General features: G+C 42.5%; 1 protein-coding gene across 1 annotated transcript in view; it reads left to right on the forward strand.

The window, feature by feature from the left end:
* The first annotated feature begins 2,184 nt into the window (after positions 1-2,184).
* LOC145407986 (uncharacterized) overlaps positions 2,185-21,859 on the forward strand; it is a 40,130-nt gene continuing 20,455 nt past the window's right edge. Inside the window, exons 1-7 of the mRNA XM_080278790.1 lie at positions 2,185-2,257; positions 5,484-5,695; positions 16,161-16,313; positions 16,597-16,719; positions 20,121-20,239; positions 20,664-20,810; positions 21,749-21,859. The exon at positions 21,749-21,859 is cut by the window's right edge and continues 55 nt beyond it. Coding sequence (XP_080134916.1) covers positions 2,185-2,257; positions 5,484-5,695; positions 16,161-16,313; positions 16,597-16,719; positions 20,121-20,239; positions 20,664-20,810; positions 21,749-21,859 — 938 coding nt within the window. The remainder of the gene's footprint in view (positions 2,258-5,483; positions 5,696-16,160; positions 16,314-16,596; positions 16,720-20,120; positions 20,240-20,663; positions 20,811-21,748) is intronic.

Below are 21,859 nucleotides of genomic sequence, written 5' to 3' on the forward strand. Positions count from 1 at the left end.
CCTCTCTCCATGTCCCTCCCCGAACCTCTCCCCAACTCTTACTCCTTCCTCCTCCTCTCCATTACTCCGTGTCCCTCCCCCTCCCCCATCCGTACCCGTCCACATCATCCATCCCTTACCCCTTCTCCCCTACCTTCTTCCCTTCCCCAAACCTCTCCCCTACTCATACGTCTCTTCTTCATTCTCTTCCCTCTCCCCCTCCCTCTCCCCCATCCACTTACTCTCACCTCAGACGACTCGTAAATGCTTCAGGGAAATAACAACTCGAGTTTATAATTTTCCTCATAGCCTAAACCTCTAGGAACTTCAAAACGTTTGGTTCATATTTAACACTCAGGGTCCTATCACACCAGGGCTCCTATGACTCTCTCTCGGCTGAATGATATCGTCTTGGGTTAGCTTGAATAGAATTCTCGAGTTGCCCCGACCGTGAGAGGGTTAATAAAGGGATCTTGAATTTGTCTCTGTGTTATCTTGTTTTTGTTTTTTCTTAGAGGTAGCAGTTTTGCGGGCTCCTGGCCTTTGGTTTCTTCTTTCTTGAATAAAAACAAACAACGTTCAGAGTAAACCTAAGCGTGTGCTTATAGCTCCCGTAATGTGGATTATAAATGCGAAGAGTTTAATAAATTCGTTAAAATGCGAAGCCTTCTTGTATCTTAGCGTTCACGCTAGTCATTACAGCCACGTAAATCTGCGGTCGCCTTTATGCAAGTATCCTATAATCTCTCTCTCTCTCTCTCTCTCTCTCTCTCTCTCTCTCTCTCTCTCTCTCTCTCTCTGTTAATTTCTTCACTACGAGAGGTCTTTCCTGAGATGGATGAAATCACTTTGCGGCAACTTAAAGTTTTCAAAGTAATGGTAAAAAAAAAAAACATTTATCCCTTTAGATTAATAACATCCTTTATAATCTTTTCTAGATGGCATTATAATCTTCGGAGAACCATTTTAGCAGTTTATTATGCTCATTACTCATACAAACTGTCTTGTATGTTATCTGTCTATATTTTAGCACAGACATAATTCATCTTAGAAACATATAAGAGGATGTTGAGGTGCAGTGAGCAGAATGACTCTGATGAACTGTTGTTAGGAATTCTGCAGTGGACCCCATACCTACTAGCACAATAATCCTGATGCTATATAGTGCACTTTACTCCAGCCTACCCCAAAGCGACTTTAGTTAGAGAAGAAAACAGTTGCGTGAGTTAATGATAGAAAGTCTGGCAACTTTGGGGACCTGGGAGGGTGGAAAGGGGCGTGGGGGGTGGGGTCTGTGAGTGAGGGAGTTGGCGTTATGGTCAATAGTGGGGAGGAAGGAGTCGGAAGGCAGTGGTCATGTCTAGCCTTCACTCTCCTTTCCCTAAGTCATAGTGTTCACATGGTATCTCTGCAAGTGTCGCTGAAGTTAGTGTTTTCTCTTGAGTCAGTGTCTTTTAAGCAGCGGTCAGGTATAGGCTCAGTATTTATTTCCTTAAGTCCCAGTCTCTCTTCACGGTGTCTCTAATGGTGTCTTTAATTCACTGTCCTGGAAACAGTGGTCATGTCTAGGCCACACACAACATTCCCTAAGTCACATCCTCTTTTAGTCATGGTGTTTTTAAGTCGACGTGTCTCTCAGTGTGTCTTAAGTGTCTCGTAAATTCAATGTCAGGAGTCTGTGGCCTTGTATAGGGTCCACACTCCATTCCCTAAGTCACAGTGTTCTTAAATCATGATGTCTTTCTTAGTGTCTGTCATTGTCATTTTATTAAAGTCAGTGTCTCCTTAGTTCATTGTCGGAAGGCAGTGGTCATTTCTAGGCTCCACATTCCTTTCCCTGAGTCCCATTGTTTCTAAGTCAGCATATCTGTACGTCTCTTAAGCCAGTGTTCGACAATTCTTTGTCGGGAAGCAGTGCTCATGTCTAGTCTGTGCCCCTTTCCCTAAGTCCCAGTGTCTTTTGGTGGTGTTAGTGTCCTCAAGTCCATTGTCTCTTAAGCTACATTAAAGACCAAGGCCCCTAAGTTATTATTGGAAGTCCCTCATAGTTTTAGTTCATGGCATAAGTCATAGTTTCTTCAGATGTAGTAGGCAAAATAGTTCGCTACGGAAGAGGAGCTACGAAGCATCCTGTGTCCCGTAGGATACGTTACTCGATATTGATGATGATGTTGTGATGGTGGGAGGTGTGGCTGGTGCTTCGTCATGCAAGGCGCTGGTTTCAACGTTGCTTTCAGTCATGTCTGGCAGTTGCAGGCAAGATACTTTCCACTCCGGGGTAAATTTCAGTCTTTTTATCTTGCATGACCTAGACTAGCTTCTTGTCACTCAGAATTTTATCTTATTTGCTTGCATTATCCTGAGCAGCTTCCTTTTCTTCAGTTGTGTAAGCAAGCAAGATAGTTTTCACTCAAGGGTAGTTCTTCTGTCTTGATGTCGTCATGGATGAACCTTACTAGTGTTTTTTTTTTTTCTTGTAATGTTATTCCAGCTGTAGGCAAGGGTTATTTCTCATCGTCTAATCTTGCTTAAACCCTTCTAGAGTCCCCTTTTCATTCATTTATGTAGCTCTAGACTGGGATATTTTCTCATTCCTTGTCTTGCCTAAATCTGATAAGCTTCTCCTTTCAGTCAATACCTCATCTTCTCTTGCGTTTACCTGAGTATTTTTTTTAGTCGTTTGCAGCTGTGAAGAAGCTATTTTTCGCTCAGCTCTAGTGCTTTCGTCTTCCTAATATCTTGCGTAAACATTCTTGTCGGTTTTTGTACACCTGACAGTGACCCATAACCCATTCTCAATTTGCCTGATGGCCTGGTGTGATAAGATTCGAGGGTCGCTTTTAGCAGTTACAAAGAAGAGTCGTTCTTACATTCGTAACTAAGGTTCATCGAATTTCACACAACCACGACTCACACTGAGCTGCAGTGACCCAGTTCCATCAGATGAAAACAGACCAGTCATGGCGTCTTTTTCAGCTTGAATACTAAGTCATGGTTACCTGAAATCCGATGAGCTTAGTTAAGAGTCAGGAATAAATCTTTTTGGATATTAGTAAGGTCCACCCTCCAGTCTGACTACGCTTGGCCATCAACTAAGCTGAAAGGCATGAGGCATCCCTGTCCAGTTAGAATAAACGCGCTGTAGTTTTCAACGTAGCTGTCTTTTTTTTCCATATGTAAGAAATTTTCAACTCAAGGGTAATTCGGTAGCTTATTAGCATTGCATGGACCTAACTAGCGTTTTTTTTTTTTTTGAGGGGGGGGATTAGGTGGAGCAGTGACGGGATTACCCCCCCCTCTCTCTCTCTCTCTCTCTCTCTCTCTCTTATATTGTTCTAACCGGCAGAGGGTGTGGTGCCTGCCCCTCCCCCTTTTTGTGCTGAAGAGAGAGAGAGAAAAAACAAAGGCTGGATGAGCTACGTCGAGGGGACGAACTGCAACCCCCCCCCCCCAAAAAAAAAAAAAAAAAAAATCGTCTAATATTGTCAACTCGATGAAGATAGTTCTGCGAGAAAGAAGTGTTTAAAACTACATAGTTCAACTGCAGGAAAGTTGACGCTGAGCGAGTGTAATCTTATAATTGCAGAATTTCTGGAGTCCCAGCCATGACTACGTTTAAAAATGATAAGCCCTAGTGGAGGTCACGTGACCCCTGGGAAGTTACGATGTGTGTGGCGTGTGCGATGTGGTGATGTGGTTTGGTGTATTGTGGTGCGGTGAGACGTGGCGTGGAGGAGGAGATGTGGTGTGGTAGGTGTGATTTAGTGTGCAGGAAAGGTGAGGGAAGGTGCGTGGTGTGGTGTGGTGTCACTAGATACGTGTGATCTGTGAAGTGTAGTGTGGTGTGGTAGGGTTGAGGGTGTGTGGAGAGTGTGGTGTGATACTGGCATGTGTTTACTGTAGTGTGGTTTGGTGTCATAGGGTACGTTTGTTGCGTGGTGTGCAGATGGGGAGGTGGTGTGAGGTGTGGTATGTTTGATCCTGTTAAGTGTGGTGTGGTGTGGTGTGATGTTGTAGGGTGGAGGATGTATGAAGAGTGGTACAGGCATGCTAGGAGTGTGGTGTTCGTGTCATGAGTACCTGTAAAGTGTAGTGTAGAGAAGAGGTGTTATTGTGTGCCGAGGTGTGGAGTTGTGTGGTGTAGTGAGATGTGGTGTGGAGTTGTGTGGTGTTGTGAGGTTAGGTGTGGTGTGGAGTTGTTTGGTGTGGTGAGGTGAGGTGTGGTGTGGAGTTGTTTGGTATGGTGAGGTGAGGTGTGATGTGACAGGGTACCGGTACGTATAATCCTGTGAAGTGTGGCGTGGTGTGGTGGGGTGGAGGGTGTATGAAGAGTGCTGTAATGAGTTACAGGCATGTGATGAATGTGGTGTGGTGTTTAATGTGACGTAGAGGAGAGGTGGCATGGTGTGGTATGTACGGTGAACGGGATGTTTGGTGTGGTATGGTATGGTGAAAGGGATGTATGGTATGGAATGGTGAACGGGATGTGTGGTCTGGTATGGTGAACGGGATGTGTGGTGTGGTATGGAGAAGGGCGTGTGTGATGTGATGCGTTGTGGTGTGATGCTGTGCTGTGCTGTGTTGTGTTGTGGCAAAAAGGACATTACCATCGCCAGCCCACTCAAAGGTACTTGGTACTTTTTCAAGCAAGTGCATTTTAGAGCAGGTCCCATGAACTTCTTTTATGATCAGCATACATTTATATATAGCCTGCCGCTCTCGCGGTGTTTAAAATTTAGATACTACACAAAAGCTACTGTACAGACCAAATTCTTAATAAGTGGATGCGTGAAACATACTGTACGTATACAATGATTTGAACGGCTGCATTGCATTCAACTTCGTTGCTCTTCGCCTCGAACATTCATAGAATTCAAGTCATAGCCATATCCTACTCTGTAACAAACGGTCTTGAAAAGCCATGAGGCTGTTGCTTTTTTATACACAAATGGAGGAGGTAAAAGTTGTAGTCTGCAATAAATAGCTATTTCCTTAAAAAAAAAAATAAATAAAAAAAAAATAAATAAAAAACAGAGCCAAAATCAAGATTCGCTCATTTTGAGATGCCTTGATAGATTGCATTTAAAAGACTGGAGTTCATGGGCATTTCCTTTCTTTTGTACTCCTTTGAGAGACAAGATGAATGAAGAACCGGGCGTACTGTTTTAGATCTCTCTCTCTCTCTCTCTCTCTCTCTCTCTTTCCTTTCTTGCTGAAAACTAAGGTAAAATTGGGACCTGCAGGAATCGCAGAAGGAAGGCTGTGTGTGTGTGTGTGTGTGTGTGTGTGTGTGTGTGAGAGAGAGAGAGAGAGAGAGAGAGAGAGAGAGAGAGAGAGGGGGGGAGTAAAGTGTACGCGAGTTCACGCACGTTGCAGGGTGCAGTATGGGCAGCAGTCAAGAGCCAAAGAGTGTGTCCGAGTGTATGTAATAGACAGACAGTTACACAAAGACAGAGAGAGCGATAGAGATATACCTTACACCTGTATTGTTTTCCACGTTGCAGTGTGCAGTATGGGCAGTCTGCAGGAGCCACGTAAGGAGGATGCAGCCGTGGTAGACAAGCCTGGGCCTCACGACAACTACTCCTGCTACCGCCTTCAGACGTACCCCGGGACGGCCCCCTCACCCTCGCCCTCTCATACCACCAGGGACCTCTACGGCGTGGTGAGGGAGGCGTGTGCTCAACAGAACATCAAGTGGCCCGTAGAATGTCAGGTAAGAGTGAGGAATCTCAGGTAAGAACGAAGAACTAGTCTATCCTGTGTCCATTTCAAGGCTGGATCCAGTACCTTGGAAAACGGGGAGGGTGGGGGGCGTGATTTATAACAGAATGATCATTTAATGTATTAATGTATTATTAATGTTAATTGTTATTATTAGTATTATTATTATTATTTTATATTATTATTATTATTATTATTATTATTATTATTTGCGGTCCCATGCGTATCTAAAACGCGATCCATTCGACTGTAGGCTAAGGCTGCCCCTCTCGCGCAGTTCATCCTCTCTCTATTGCGAGACAAGAAAGGAGTTAAGGGGCGTTTGTATTACCAAGGAGTTTAGCTGCCAGGTTATATCTTTGCCACCATGAAGATGCGAATGAGTGTGTGTGTGTGGATGAGTAAATTGGGAGTGAGTCGTTCTGTCTCGGCTACCTCCCTTTCTTTGGGGGAAGCAGCCTATATAGGTAGACCATGAATGCGTCTCTCTCCACCGCCACCCAGGATGACGCTGCCCATAAATACACCGATTGGGTCTGGGGAATCAGTAGAGTTCTGGGAATAAAACCGCGGGCTGTTATTAGCTTGATGAACTGTATAGACTGCGCCATTAAGCCAGAATCTGCTCTGCTGCTTGTAGGGTCCTGGGATTGGGCGCGTTACGAACTCGAAATCCAACGGAATTATGACCCAAAGTTTTGATCGTTCTGTATGGCGTTTGACCTTAAAGTGGAAGAGGGTATGAAGATACTTGTATAATATGCAAATAAATCACTGAGGAAGAGGCGTTGCGAACTCTAAAGCGTACAAGAATACAAACCCAAAATCCTAATATTTAAATAAGATGTTTGACCTAAAACTTCTGACATCATGTAACCTCAATAAGAAGTTTGTAATACGCGAGATCAGAGGAGCCGCTATAATAATTCAGTTGCCACTACCCTGTAATTAAAGCCGTGACTACGAGGTATTATAACCAGAGGGGAGCTATGACCTGCCACACGATTGTAGCAGCTGATTTAGTGATTAGTAGATAATGGGGGATATAAGAAAACAGCATTAGCGTATAGAAGCAGTCTCTTTTTAATCTTTTAATCTCATGGGACGCCTTTTCTTACTCTGACTATCGCCAGACTGTTATACTTGCCACAGGGAAACTTCCCGTGTTTAAAGGCTAAGAAACCACCTTTATTTAATTCTGAAGGGATTAATGGCCACGGTTCCTTTGTGTGGGATATAGCTGGAAGGATATTTGCATACCACCCTCCGGATATTTTGCATACCACCCTCTGCCAATCGGCTCATAGTCAGGAATCTCATAGGTCCGTACCCTGGCGTTCCCTCCTTTATTAACTTCTTGGAATGCCTAATTTCGTCCCTTTCAGTGGACCTTAGGCACCAATGGGTGAAGCACTGATGGACCACCTTAATATCTACGAGTATTAGGCTCTGAGTGTGCCTAACGGTAGACGATTTGACTTGTCACTGGGCAACTTCCCGAGGTCTGAAAGCTAACCCGTTCAAAACATTGAATGCCGTTTGTATCATACGAGTATTCCTGGTGCCAGAATGTGTATGCTTAAACCCTGCACATCTGTGTACATCTTTATTTCTTTTCTTCTTTTTTTCTTTTTACATATTTTCTGTTCATTGTATCTGCATAGTCGAAAGGTAGGTTGGCAATGCTGAAAAGGTAAATATACACCTTGACGGATTCTCTCTCTCTCTCTCTCTCTCTCCGTAGGTTATTGACAGTAAGATAATACTACGGTTCTTCGTTTTCCCCTTCGCCCATTTTCATGGCCCTTACCGTATTTTTGGTGTTGATTTCTTGTTACAGTTAAGGGATAAAATGAGACAATACTACTGCCCTACCTCCTTTCTGTATCATCCTTACATCCTTTTCATAACTAGAATTACGTCGTACTGTTAATCTCTTGTTAAAACCTAGCTTTGAAGATGGTGAGATGGGAATTTTAGGCCAAGGTAGTGTGAACTGAGTATAGGAACTTTTATCCCGACCTGCGCAATCGACCACTTTACGTAAGAATGTATTACGATGCGATGTGGCCCATAATAGAGAGAGAGAGAGAGAGAGAAGGGGGGAAACCCATAAAAGTCCTCATCTGTTACTCGACAGGAAAGATCATGCTTTCTGAGAGAGAGAGAGAGAGAGAGAGAGAATCGAGCAAGAAGTAGGTCAGTGGATCAAGGCCTTCACATCACAAGGGAGAATTTAGTGGGGGTTGCTTATGTGCGGTTAACCTCCTAGTCATTAACCAGGATATTTTGCTCTTCCTATATTCTTTTAGCTTTAACCTGGCCTAAAACTGTCATCGCTTCGCCTTCAATGTTTCGCTGTAACTAGAAATATCCACTTGTGACAGTAAGACTCTAGGGTTGTTCTCTGTAACTTGGCTTAAAGTTTTCGTACCTCCATCTTGTATGCTGAGCTGTAGTTATGCAATTAGAATACGATGCTAGTCATGAATAAGTGCAGTGGGAGGGATGTTGTCAGTCAGTCTACCACAGAGCTGTAACAAGAGATAACACTATTTTGGTTCTAGTCACGAAGAAGTGCTATGGAAAGGATGCAGAGCAGTAACATCGTCATATTTTGCCATGGAGCTGGAACAAGACATCATTAAGAAATGATGCTAGTGACAAAGAAGTGCTGTGGAAAGGGTGTACTACGAAGATGAAATGGTATTATTGATCTCTTTTATTTATTAATTTATCTTTTGCCCATGAGCAACGTGAAACAAGCTGACAAGGGACGTATATCTGGGGAAAGTTAAGATGAACGAATTGTAGTAATTAAACTGGATATATCGCCCATGCGATTTTTTTTTTTTTTCACATCGTTAGACGAAAGGACAAGTTAATTGCCCCGTACCCCAGAGGCCCACCATTTACAGCGTCTCTCTCTCTCTCTCTCTCTCTCTCTCACACACACACACACACACACACACACACACACACACACACGTGCCCTGCCTGTCCGTTATTCCGTAACCCACTTCTGTCTTGCCTTTGTCTTTTCCTTGTCTGTCCTGGATTTAGGGAAAACATTGATCTGATGGTTTGACACTCCCAAGTTTCCTGTGAGTAATTAGTGATTGCATGGAACTAGATCAGACATAATTATGAGGTAATAATGAATCTCCTTGGTTACTAGTCCTGTCAGGGTGTTAGGTCTTTGTCAAATGGCAGGAAGAACTGGAAGACGTAAGGCGATGAAAATGAAATGGAAAATTGATGATTAAGGAAGAAGGAGAGGGGAAAAGGGGAAATGCTTGGAAGGAGAAAGGGAAAGAAGAAAGAGGAAATGAAGGAATGGGGAAGAGAAAGGGTGGAAAAAGAAGAGAGAGGAAATGAAGGAGGAAAAGAATGAGTGGATGAAGAAGGGAGAGAAGATGGAAGAGGAAGTTGGAAGAAGAAATGAGAGGCGATAAAAGAGGAAAAGAGAGTAGATGAAAGGAAGAAGGGGAGAGGAGATGATTTAAAAAGGAAGAGGAATGTTGGAAAAAAAACAAAGAGGAGATGGAAGAAAGAAGAAAAGATGAAAGAAACAGGATAATGATAAGTGAAAGAAGAGAGGAGGAAAGAAATATGAGGAAAAGATAGAGAAAAATGAAGAATGAGACAAGAGAAAGGAAGAAAGAATCTGAAGAAAGGACATTGAAAAATGTAAGGAAAGTGGAAGAAAGAAGGAGGGAGGAAGAAGAAGAAATAAAGAAATAGAAAGGAGAAAGAAATGAAAAGCAAGAAAGAAGTGAAAGGGGAAAAGAAACTGAGAGGGAGAGGTCGGATACTGGAATGTGAAAGGAAAGGGGAATATAAAAGAGAATAAAAGGAGTGCAGGAGAAGAAAGGGGGTACAAAGGGAGCAAGAATCTACGGAATAGGGAGGTATGGGAACGGGTGCAGTAGGGGAGGGGTGTGAATAGGGGTAGAAAACAAGGAGGAGTTGATTAGCAACTCCGCTGTCTGGCCGAGCAGACCCATCAACCGGAGGTACGCATCTCGTCTGCAGGGCCGTCCTGTGCAGAGAACCGATGTTCCCTTGCGACTGACAGCGCCTCGCCACAGCGAGGCAAAGGGAAGAGTATGCGGGTTTGGTTTCCGAATGGACGCCGCATATGCGTCTCCACCCGGTTAACAAGGGTACCACAGTAGGCTCCACATCATCCCGTGATTTGATTATATGGATACCACTCAGCGTTGTATATGGTTCCCTGAGTTACAGGAACTCTTTAGCATGTCACTTAGTGCAGAGCCACCAGAAGTGGAGAGAAGAGGAGTATAATATTATATAATGGATGGAAGAAGGAGGATGAGAGGAGGGCAGGCGCAGAAATATAATGAGAAGTGTGGAAGTAGGCAACACAGTGTCAAGTGAGTGGATGATGGTCTCCAGACTCTCCACCACCTATCAGCATGACGGAGGAGTCTGACAAAGGAGTGAGAGAAAATTAGAAGAGGAAGGGGAAGGTTAAAACTGGAGGACGAAGGAAAGTGGAAGAGTAGTATAAAGGGGTTCATGAATGGTGTTGAATGATGATGAAGGGGGGAGGGGAGGGCGCCTGCCAGACGTCACGAGATGGCAAATTACAACCTGAACACCCCCCTTCCCTTCACAACCAGGTCACCACAGCAAAACTCGCTTCCGCCTTGCTCACATAATCACAGGCCCTTCTGATACTCTTCAGATTTGGCGTGACGGACTAGAGTGGGTAAATTTTGCATCGGGCCTGGGTTGGGGAGGGGGTTTGGGGTCCCTTCAGTCAGACCCTTCACCCCTCTCTCTTCACGTTGAAATTTCGGTTTATTTAATAAATGCTCACAGTACTTTGAAAATTATTTGCTACTGACTTATGACACGTATATGGTAGACCTAGTGGATAGGTTGTACCTCATCGTTGGTCTTTCGTCCATGAAGTCCTACGGTGTCTGCGCGAATGTTTTGCACTATAACCTGGACATTCGGTCTCTCAGCGCAGCAAGAACAAAATAATTAGACGTCTGTTTCCTCACATAATCGCATACCGTCGATGAATCTGCTTAAACTTTGCATACCAGACGAAGATGTTTAACTTCTCTTCTCGTACGTGGATATTCGGTCTCTCAGTGCAGGAAAAAAAAAAAAATCAGTGCACTTCTGCTTGTTCACTCAATTGCAGACCACCCTGATTCTGCTAAGACATTGCGTGTCAGTCGGCAGTGTTTAAATTTTGCCCTCTTGTGTGAATAGTACTACTCACAACACTGGAGAAAAAAAGTATTTCTTGGCTTCCCCGTCTAATTACATGCTCGTGCAATAAAGCCTCGATAAAGTTTGCACTAAAGCTTGTATATTTGGACCTTTTTTTTTTTTCAGGTAAGGAAACTCGATAGTATTTCTTCCACCTCTAGGACCCAGACTGCCTGTCAGCCACTTACTAAGGATTGTCGGAAACTGTTCTCAATTCTCGTAGAATTTAGCAGACCTGATGCCTCTTCATCTGGTACAACGGACTTATTATTTTACTCCACAAGTACGAAAACGATTTCTCAGTTTTATTCTTGCTACCTTCGGACTGTTTTATTCAGTTTAGGAGAGACTTTTCGAACTAAGAGGTTTAGATATATGGCTTTTACTGACCCCTTTATTGCAAAAGGTTTTCCCTAACATGAATAATCGTCTGTAAGAAAATCAGAACCGAATAAATTGAAAGAATGATAAATCTCCTTTAGCTGACGTGGATACAGGGTATGAACTCACAACGAAGGGAAGAAGATAGTAAATATGTTTTAGCATCCTTTTTTTTTTTTCTTATTTTTCATACCGGCACTTTTTATTCAGTTATGTACGAGTATGAGCAAAAAAGTTTACCAGCAGTCTGTACCAGTATTGTATCCTGCTTTCTATACTTCTCTATCGTCCCTGAATGACGGAGAGTATCCTTTTTTTATCGTACTCATTTGCTGTGTGCTTCATATATTTGTCTTATAAAAACAGTTCACATAACACCTTCCATTGAGACAGCTGTCAGAGATCTGTTGGCGAACCTTTCTTTTTGCTTAATTTTTGCATTTAATCTTTTGAGTAGGAGAAGTGAGTTGATATTCTATACTTAATACCGCTTGACAATTTCATTTGGCTTAGTAAAATGCTTTGTAGGACGTGTACTCTAATGTTACAAAGATCTCTTACCCCTTTCTGGTTAGTGAAGGTCTCTGTTGGGCTTTTCTCCGACCTAACCAAGATCCTTAACCCCTTTCAGCTTGGTTGATGACCAGATGCATTTTCATTGGAGGGTTGATTTGACTAGTTCACCCCCCTTAAAAAAAAAAAATCTTACCTCAAAACAATGGCTTGTCGAATTGAACACAACCATCACTTGCCATTCAAATTGTGAGTGTTAACCAGTTTCCTCAGGTGAAAACACACCGGCTGTAGTGAAGGGGTCAAAAATAGCCCCAGTGTCCATTTAGTCTTTAATAATAGTAATCAAGAGAATGTAACTTTGTAAGACGTCAGAATTTTCCTCAATAAACCCTCCGCCCCCATACAGGTCAAGGATTCGCCAGAAGGGGAAATATCAAATTCCCTTCAGCCTGAGGTTTTCCTTTGCATTGTATTTTTGCGAGTCCAGATTATTTTATCTAGGTTTAGAGAGACTTTTCGAACTGGAGAGGTTAGCTGTAGCTTTCTTTAACCCCTACATACAAAAGATCTTTCTATAGATATCTGTCCATCTGTCTACCTGTTTCTCTGTCTATGCATCTCTCAATCTAGCTACATATTTATCTATCTGTCTGTCTGTCTGTCTGTCGCTAGACGCCGTCGAGAGGAAGTGACCATGCCCATGCACAAACAAATTGCCTTCGTGTTAACATGTCCTTCGCCATCGGGATTCCCTCCTTGTAGCTCATACCACCCTCATTGATACACCTCTTCACTCCATCCGCTGTCAGGCTGTCTTCCCTCTAACTCATACCACTCATTTATATATGTCTCTACCTCATCCTTCCAACTCACCCTCAGACAGCAATCATACATTTTGAAATATGTCCTTGGGTTACAGAAGCGTTAGGAGAAACACATTGAGGTGGTTTGGCCATGTGCAGAGGATGGAGAGTGAGAAGATGGAGAGGATGGAGAGAGGGGGGTGTGAGCTGGGAGCGGGGCAATAGAATGACGGGAGACAGGGCGACATGGAGGCGATTTGTTTGTGGCCACCTCTTACGGGATTAAGGCGTCTGGGAATAAATAGATATATAGATTACAGGAGTTACTAGCAGTAGTAGGTGCAACTCCAAGCTCATCTGAATGTGAACCATGTGGAGTGCAGACCAGTACTGCCATTCTTCCACACTCCACCAACCTCTTTTTGGTTGATAGGGAAGGGACTGAGTGACGTTTGTATATCCGGGTAGCTCCACCACCCGCCTATGTCGGTGCCATCGCGTGAAAGCCTCCTTCTCCATCATCGTTTGCAGGAGTTAATAATCAAGACCAATAACTACCAAGGCATCATTGGAGTAGTCGCAGTATATCCTCCACACGGGACAAGGGGTGACCACAAGGGAAGATCGAACCCCGGCTCTAATTTAAGTTTCACCCGGCTGAATTCAGAAACGCTGACTTGATTAACATTCTTTGTGAGGCAGCACCTGACCCCATTGTGTGTGTGTGTGTGTGTGTGTGTGTGTGTGTGTGTGTGTGTGTGTGTGTGTGTGTGTGTGCAGCAAGAAGGAATAAGGGGATGGAATGTAATCGATGCTGCCACCTGAAGTATTCTAGAATTCTTTCAGTTTTTACTTTTAATTACACACACACACACACACACTGTATATTATATTATATATATATATATATATATATATATATATATATATATATATATATATATATATATACACATATATATACATACATACACAGTCACACCAACTCCTTCGCACACACCCTCAAAAAAATAAAAAAATAAAAAAATAAACGAGAGGTCCTTTTTGTGCTTATTAAAACCGCACTTGAAGCGGCTGTGAGTCGGGCTGTACTGTTGTATTTACCTAGTATACAATTACTTGGGTTAATTCTTCCATCCGAGCACTTCACTGCATTGTGATATCAGGATTAATAGAGCGCAGTGTGAATACGTGTAACTAGAGTGAGTCCAGGGTTGACCTATGTGACCTTGCCTCATTGTAATGTGTGTGTGTGTGTGTGTGTGTGTGTGAGAGAGAGAGAGAGAGAGAGAGAGAGACCGCGCGTAGGCTAGTGTGTGTATGTGTGAGAGTCTGCGCGTCACACACACCTTGTCCTCACTACACCTACACATGCCACCTATCCACACGCACACGACACTTACTCACAAAGAAAGTTCTCAGTCACAACGTTCCACACCCAACTCCACACCCATACAAAGGCACTTTACGAGTAGGCCTACATCCACACACACAGATACCATACACCACAGCCCACTACCTCACCACATCTTACCCTCACACACAGAAAGAAAATCCGCAAGCCTTATACTCCACACTTAACTCTACATTCCTCCACATACCACCTTTATCCTGGGCGTGAGACACACTTAACTCTACATTCCTCCACATACCACCTTTATCCTGGCTTCTCACGCCTTCACACTCTACACTCTCTCCACGCTTACCCTCAAAATCACATATAAACACAGTTATTTCTCAAGCATCATACTACACACTACCCGTAACTCCACGGTGCACGCCCACGCACCATAAAACCCCGTTAATTTTGCAAACATCATCTTTATCATCATCATCATCAACTTCATCATCATCATCATCATCATCAGTATCGTCAGGATCATGATCTGGTTACTAAACTAATCCAAAGTAATCGAATGCAATTTTGGCGTATGAGATCTAAACCTCTTACTTGAAAAGAACGGCATAACCTTGCTGTGTTAACATCATCATCATCATTTGTAATCTTACTGTGTGAGTTTTGAACCCGTAACATGCAAGAGGATCATTGAAACTTAACCTGAGGATGACCCACTTCCCGGTCACGGGCATTCCATCTTTACACTCTCTGATTACCGTATGTAACTGAAAATCGCGAGGTCGTCTCAGTCATATTCTGAATATAGGCGGAGATTTCTTTAGCGATTCATTTTTCACATCACAATTCATTATCATCCTGTGTGCCATCATCATCATCATCATCATCATCATATCCTCATGTGTGCCATCATCATCATCATAATCCAGACAACTTTTCGTCCCTTAAAGAGGGGTGAGGTAGGGTCCAGAGAGCCAGAATTTGATACTCGTAGAATGAGCAACTAACCAAAGTTTGCCCAGTTGTCTTTGATGCAAAATAATTCGAAACTGTAACAATAGTGATAACGGAGAGAAGAATGGTAAAGATGTAATTAATATATAAATCGCTAAGGAGGAAATGCCGCGAAACACCCTGTACCAGTCGGAATACAGTCCTTTACCGGAGGCCAACCCACTTCCCGGTCATTACCTCTTTATCATTAAACCTCTGATTATGATATGGAACTGAAAATCGCATGGCCCCCCTCACTTGGCCTTCTTACTGGAATTATTATAGTTCTTTCACCTTAACCTGGCCCAGATTTTTGTCCTTTTGCAGCACGTAGGTCAGTGGCAGAAAAATCAACACTACAGATCTACATCCTTTCCATTGCATTTCTTCGTGAGTTAGTCTTCTTGAGTTAGTCTATTGTTACAACTTAGTGGCAGAATGAGACTACCACTGTTCCACATCCTTTCCACAGCACTTATTTGTGACTAGCATCATATTCTAGATTTGATCTCTTCTTGGAGCTCAGCATTCAAGATGGATAGATGGCAGTTTTAGGCTAAATTAAAGTGGACAGGGTATTGTACATGCAGTTCCCATTTTCAGTCAGAGATGAGTTCGATAAGACTGCAACTTTTACCAAATGATAGGTTCTGTTAATTTCCATATAGGTAGTTGTGGAGCTTTGATAATCTTTCTGCAGTACTTAAACATAAATTTTACGATTCATCATCATTATCATCTTATTTTCATCATCATCGTCTCATCATCATCACCAACATCAACAGCATCATTATCATGAATTTAGTTTCACCACTGTCACCACCACCACCACCACCACCATCATCATCATCATCATCATCATCATCATAGCAACCTTTTATTTATCATCATCATCATCATCATCATCATAGCAACCTTTTATTTATCATCATCATCATCATCATCATCATCATCATAGCAACCTTTTATTTATCATCATCATCATCATAGCAACCTTTTATTTATCATCATCATCATCATCATCATCAGTCTTAGTTTGACAACCACGACAAACTTCATCATCACCTTCACCCTCTTTTCTTCATCATCACAACCATTATCACCATAACCCTCCTTTCATCAACATCATCATTTTATTCATCTCTCCATTTCAGGTGGTGGAAGAGAAGGTGAAGCACATAGAAGATTGGCCGCCCTACCCGGAGTCTTTCTACGAACAGTCGGGTATCGAACTACGACCTCAGCCTGTAGGGGACGAGATGGGCCGGGTCGTATATCAGTACTACCCCACCAGCTCAGTGAATTATGTGAGTTGTGTAGTAGTAGTAGTAGCGTAGCAGGGGTGGTGGTGATGTAACTAGAACATTCGCCCAGCAGCCGAGAAGTCCTGGTTATGATTCCTGGGCCTGCCACGAAAACTAACCTGTTCATACCTAGAAGTGATATACTGGATTGTAAATTCGACGGCTGCTTATCGTGTTCTAGGAGAGAATTAGGACTTAGCAAAAACTGATTGTCTGCAATGATCCTTGTGCATTTACTAGGTATAGAACCTAAGCCTTCCTTTTCTTTATCATCTTCTTCATCCAGTTCTCCCGGTCGTGTGTGGGAGGGAACAAATACCTTAATGAGGACGTCCGCCCATCCCTTGAGGACGAGAACGACACCACGCTGCAGTTTGAGTCACGATTCGAGTGTGGCAACCTGGGCAAGGTCAGACAGCTAGCTTACTTGTTAATTGTGGGCAGGGAAACCTACTAAGTCTCCCTTAGCTTGAGAATAATTCCCAGCTGAGAAAGTAGAAGAGCTGAAATATTTAACCAGGTTTCTTCCCCGACTGTACATCATTTCTGTGTGTCGCCAGAACATGCCCATTCGTAAAGGAACTTGCCTTATTGAGGGCATAGTGCTTCCTCGAACCAGGAGCACAGAAGGATAAAAACAGGCGCTGGGAGAACATCATGATCTTTTTTTTTTTTTTTTTTTTTTTTTTTTTTTTTGATAATGAATAGAGGAAGAAAAAATACAGGAAAAAAAATAAGTTCATGTGCCTAAAGGCATCCTCCATTCTTAAAATACTTATAACAATTGGATTTAAAATCGAGAGGATTAAATGTATGTGGGAAGCAACTCCCAGGAAGTGAATTCCAGAGAGTAGTAGTTCTGGGGATAAATGAATTTTGATAAGCAGAGGTTCTGCATTGTGGGGGAAAGAGTGTGAGTTCATGGGCGCTCCCAGCTGCCCGAATATTGCGGAAGAAAATGTGAAGGGGAGGCACAATTGAAGCCAGTTCGTTAGAGCACTTACGGTAAAAATGTTGATAAAATAGTGCTAAAGGAGCAGCATCTCAACGTACTGATAACGGAGGAAGGTCCTGTGTTATGGCAGGATTATTGATTAATCTAATGGCTTTATTCTGAATTTTTTCCAACTGCCTCAGTGCAACCGCTCCACATCCACTCCACAGTGGTGAACAGTATTCGATCTGAGAACGCACATGACTTTTGTATATTGTGGCCATCTGCTCGTCAGTGAAGAACTCACGAACTCTGTACATAAGTCCCAGTTTTTTAGAAGCATTTTTAGCAAGGGATTTAACATAAGCTGTCCATTAGGTTGGGGTTTAGCGTAACACCTATGATATCAATTGTAGTGGATATGGGAATACTGACATCATTTAAAATTATGTGAAAGTCTGAGGGATTCTTTCTATTGAAGAAATTAATGTATTTAGTTTTCTGAGCATTAAATGAGACCTGATTTTTTTGTCCTCATTGATTAATTTTAGAAAGGTCCTGTTTCAGAGAAATTGCTGAGTTTATTTGGGAAGTTAGTTTTGAATGAATTAAGGGTTGACCAGACTATTTTGTCATCATTTGGATTGTTTAGTAGTTAGCTTGTCCATGTAGAAAGTTTGATTTAGAAAGACTGATAATAGTTTTGGCATGGTTTCTTATATTTTCATAATAGTTAAAGGCTTCTTTGGTTTTGGTCCTTGTATAAGTGTTATAGGCTATAGTTTTATGTTCTGTTACTCTAGCACAATTGTGGTCAAACCATTTAGGAGAATTACATCTTTTTCTGTAACTATGATGGGGAATGAATGTTTCCATGCCGACTTTAATGAAATCCTGTATGTGGCCCAATGTGGAATTTGCATCATGGGAAAAAAAGGAGGTCCAAGGAACATCCATGAGAAAATTTTGAAGTCCCTGCCAGTCTGGCCTGTCGTAGTGCCATTTAGTCATCACGACAGGTTCAGAGCAGGAGGGTGTGGTAGGTGTGAAACTGGTGGCTTGAATCAGACAATGATCCTAGGATCCGAGGGGGGACTTCACTTCGACATTATAATTATCTGAATTGGTTGTTAGAAAGAAGTCCAATAGGTGGGGATTTTGATCGGGGTTGTCTGGTACACGGGTGGGTTGACTGACTAACTGGGTGAGATTAAATGAGTCTGCAAATAGTTCACATTCAAGACCAGAGTCATCAGTTCTGGCTGAATAAGTGAGCCATTCAAAATTATGGACATTAAAATCACCCAGAATAGTAATTTCTGATGCAGTATTAATGTTGAGGACACTTAGTTGTGAAGACAGAGTCAAATAAACTCGGCTCTGAAGGGGCATTAGGAGAACGATAAACACATCAGAAATACTTAATTTTACCAAAAGAATTTAATATGTATATGGAATAGTCGAAATAAGGAGAGTTAAATTTAGTAATCTCCTCCAGGGCAATTTCTGATTTAGCAAGGCAACATACTACTCCTTTGGGGGTGAAATTTTGAATCAAGATATAACCAAGAAAATTAAATCTAGCTAAATCAGAGGTGGAGCTTACTTGTGTCTGTCAGAAATAGCAGATCAGAGGATTCAAACTGAAGGAAATTTTGAACTGAGTTGATGTTGGAGTGAAGTCCCCTAATAATGCAAAAGAAAATTTTACTGCACTGACAAGCAGATTTAGGGCGCCGCAACACTGGAGGTGGCACAGTCGCGTGATGACAACCGGGAGGGCCCTGTGCAGACAACCCAACCCTGCCTGTGGTGGTCACCTGAGAAACCACCGCACTGATTCCCAGTATAGCAGCAGCCATGGTTCTTTTTATGGGGGGGAGAACAGGGATGTGTTGTGGAATGGGTATGATATGTAATGACAAGATCGGTGTTTTTTGGAGAGAGGATAGCTGGTTTAAGGTAATGTAATGTAATGTGGATGTGTGTGTTGTTTAAAGAGGGCAACCTGATGCCCTCCGGTGTGTAAGGCAGAAAGATGTGTTACCAGCTACCAAGGCTTAGGAGAGAAAATGGAATCCAGGCTATTCCTTGAGTCTCCCGTAACCTTGGCGGTATTACTTCCCTGGGTGGGGCTGCCTACCCCCCCCCCTCACACACACACATGCATGGACATATTAACATATCAGTCTAAATGATTTTTTTATTTTTTATTTTTTTTTGCAAAACTCTGAGCACCCTACCAACTGTATTGCATTGACGAAAATGTCGCAGGGTAACGAAAGTGGCTAAATACCCCCTCAGAGTACATCATTTCAGACCAGACTCGGAATATCAGTAGGGGTGTCCCATGTAGTTGTTTGTGAAAATTTCGTAAAAAATTGTGTTTGTTTTGGTAAATCCATACGTAAGTCACATACATACATATATACATACATAATACATATATATATACTGCCTTGATATCAGTAGGACAGTACACTTATTTAAGCATAGGTTGTATTGCAAGTAAGGTTAACCTTTAAAAAGAAATCTTCAAACGTTACTCTTTCATAGGGACAAAATTAACTGCGTCTCATCATGTTAAAACCATTTTCAGGGAGTAAATATTTGCAAACTCAGCATGACTTTGTGGACACCTTGTATGGAGTTAACGAAGCCAGCTGTATGAAGAGAATGATGTACAGTAGGGGTCAAAAGTAGTGTTGAAGAATCTGTGATGGAGGAATTACAGTTGGAGTTAGAAGTTTGGTGGAGATTCATCGGTGGGGGACGTTGCGTACCTTCGACTTTACCTCCATCTGACACAGCATTTAACTCCGCCTGTAGTTCCAGCTGACACAACTTTTAACTCTGTCTGTACCCTTTGGTTACAGGCGGTGCAGGTGTCCGAATGTTACTACGAGCTACACCTACGAGCAGACATGTATACCTCCAGGCACACCCAGTGGTTCTACTTTGCTGTCTCCAACACTCGCAAAGACATTACATACAGGTAGCTTAAACTATATTCTTTACTGTTTTTATCCTCCTCCTCCTCCTCCTCCTCCTCCTCCTCCTCTTCTTCTTCTTCTTCTTCCTCTTCTTCTCCTTCTTGTTGTTCTTCCAACACTCTCAAGGACATGACGTACAGGTAACATAAACTACACTTCTCTGAGTTTGTTATTGTCTTCTAATTCTCATTCTCCTCCCCCTTTTTGGTTCATATTTGTAGGTTTCACGTCCATGTTAACAATTTCTCATTCTGGTTTCAGTTGTTCAAATAAACATTAAAATATGAAATGTTGCTTAGTAGGTTGCGAGAAGGAGACTGCCGAACACTCATTACTTTAGCATGTGTTAGTGGCCAGCATCATAGAAATTTTCCTGGTTCCGTCTCTGAGGTTCTTTATGTAAGGGAACTGTTGATTCCTTTGCAGGTTTTCCGTGGTGAATCTAACGAAGGGTGACAGTCTGTACAACCACGGGATGCGACCGCTTTTGTACTCACGGCGGGAGGCTGACCTGCACGGCGTAGGCTGGCGGAGATGTGCCACTAATATTGTGTACTTCAAGAACCATGACAGGTACCACTTGACACACACACACACACACACACACACACACACACATATATATATATATATATATATATATATATATATATATATATATATGGAACGACCTTTTTTTAAATTGACGTTTCTTTTATTATAACCACTAATGGTGGTGGTAAATGGGGACGCCCATCATGCGCTCACTCAGTGTAGGTATGCCTTATGGCCTTATGGTCTTTACACCGAGTGACAAGCCAAATGGTTTCCTGTACCCAGGAAACCATTTACTACGCTGGGTGGTAACCATATAACCGGGGTTTTTGGCCGAGTTAAGTGTCCCCCAGACTCCCCTGTCTAAAATCTTTTGGCCTAATCATGGCAAATGTTTCGGAGGGCCCAGCAGATTGGGCACATCTGGGCTGTCTGGACATTGCTACTCCTCACCCTGCCCTAGTTTGGGATAGGAGATCCGGATGATGATGATGATGATGATGATGTTTCAGTATAAACCATTTTCGTCCTATAGGTGGGGGAGAGGGGAGGGGCAGAAAATTTACCTTACAAGCATCTTAATCAAGTGTACAATAGAGCAGTAGGAAGGTGAAAGACGGTCAGTATTTAAGTTATCACAAATGTTTTATGAATATAGATATTTCATTTAAAAAGATTACTTATTACAGACTTTATATAATTTTGTATAGCAGGATTAGGTGTCCCCCTTCACTCGCCAACAGAATCTGTCCTACACTAACTTAATCAATACCTATAATACCTCTAACCCCAAACCTGTGTTATCATATCCTACTCTAATCTAACCTAGCTTCACACCTCTAATACCTCTAACCCCGTATCTAAGGTAGCCAAACCTGATCTAACCTAATCTAACGTAATCGCACACCTACAATACCTCTATCCCCACACTGTAGCTATCGTAACCTGCTCTAGCCTAATTTAACTTAACCTCACAGCAGCGACAACACCTGCTACGACAGTGACGACGACGGTGAAGAAGACGCACCGTCCTACACCCTCACCTTCAACGTAACCTTCCCACACGACTTTGACACCGTGTATATGGC

This window comes from Coenobita brevimanus, chromosome 75 (genome assembly GCF_032717465.1).
Source record: "Coenobita brevimanus isolate Jiangsu-jjx chromosome 75, ASM3271746v2, whole genome shotgun sequence".
Lineage (NCBI taxonomy): Eukaryota > Metazoa > Arthropoda > Malacostraca > Decapoda > Coenobitidae > Coenobita > Coenobita brevimanus.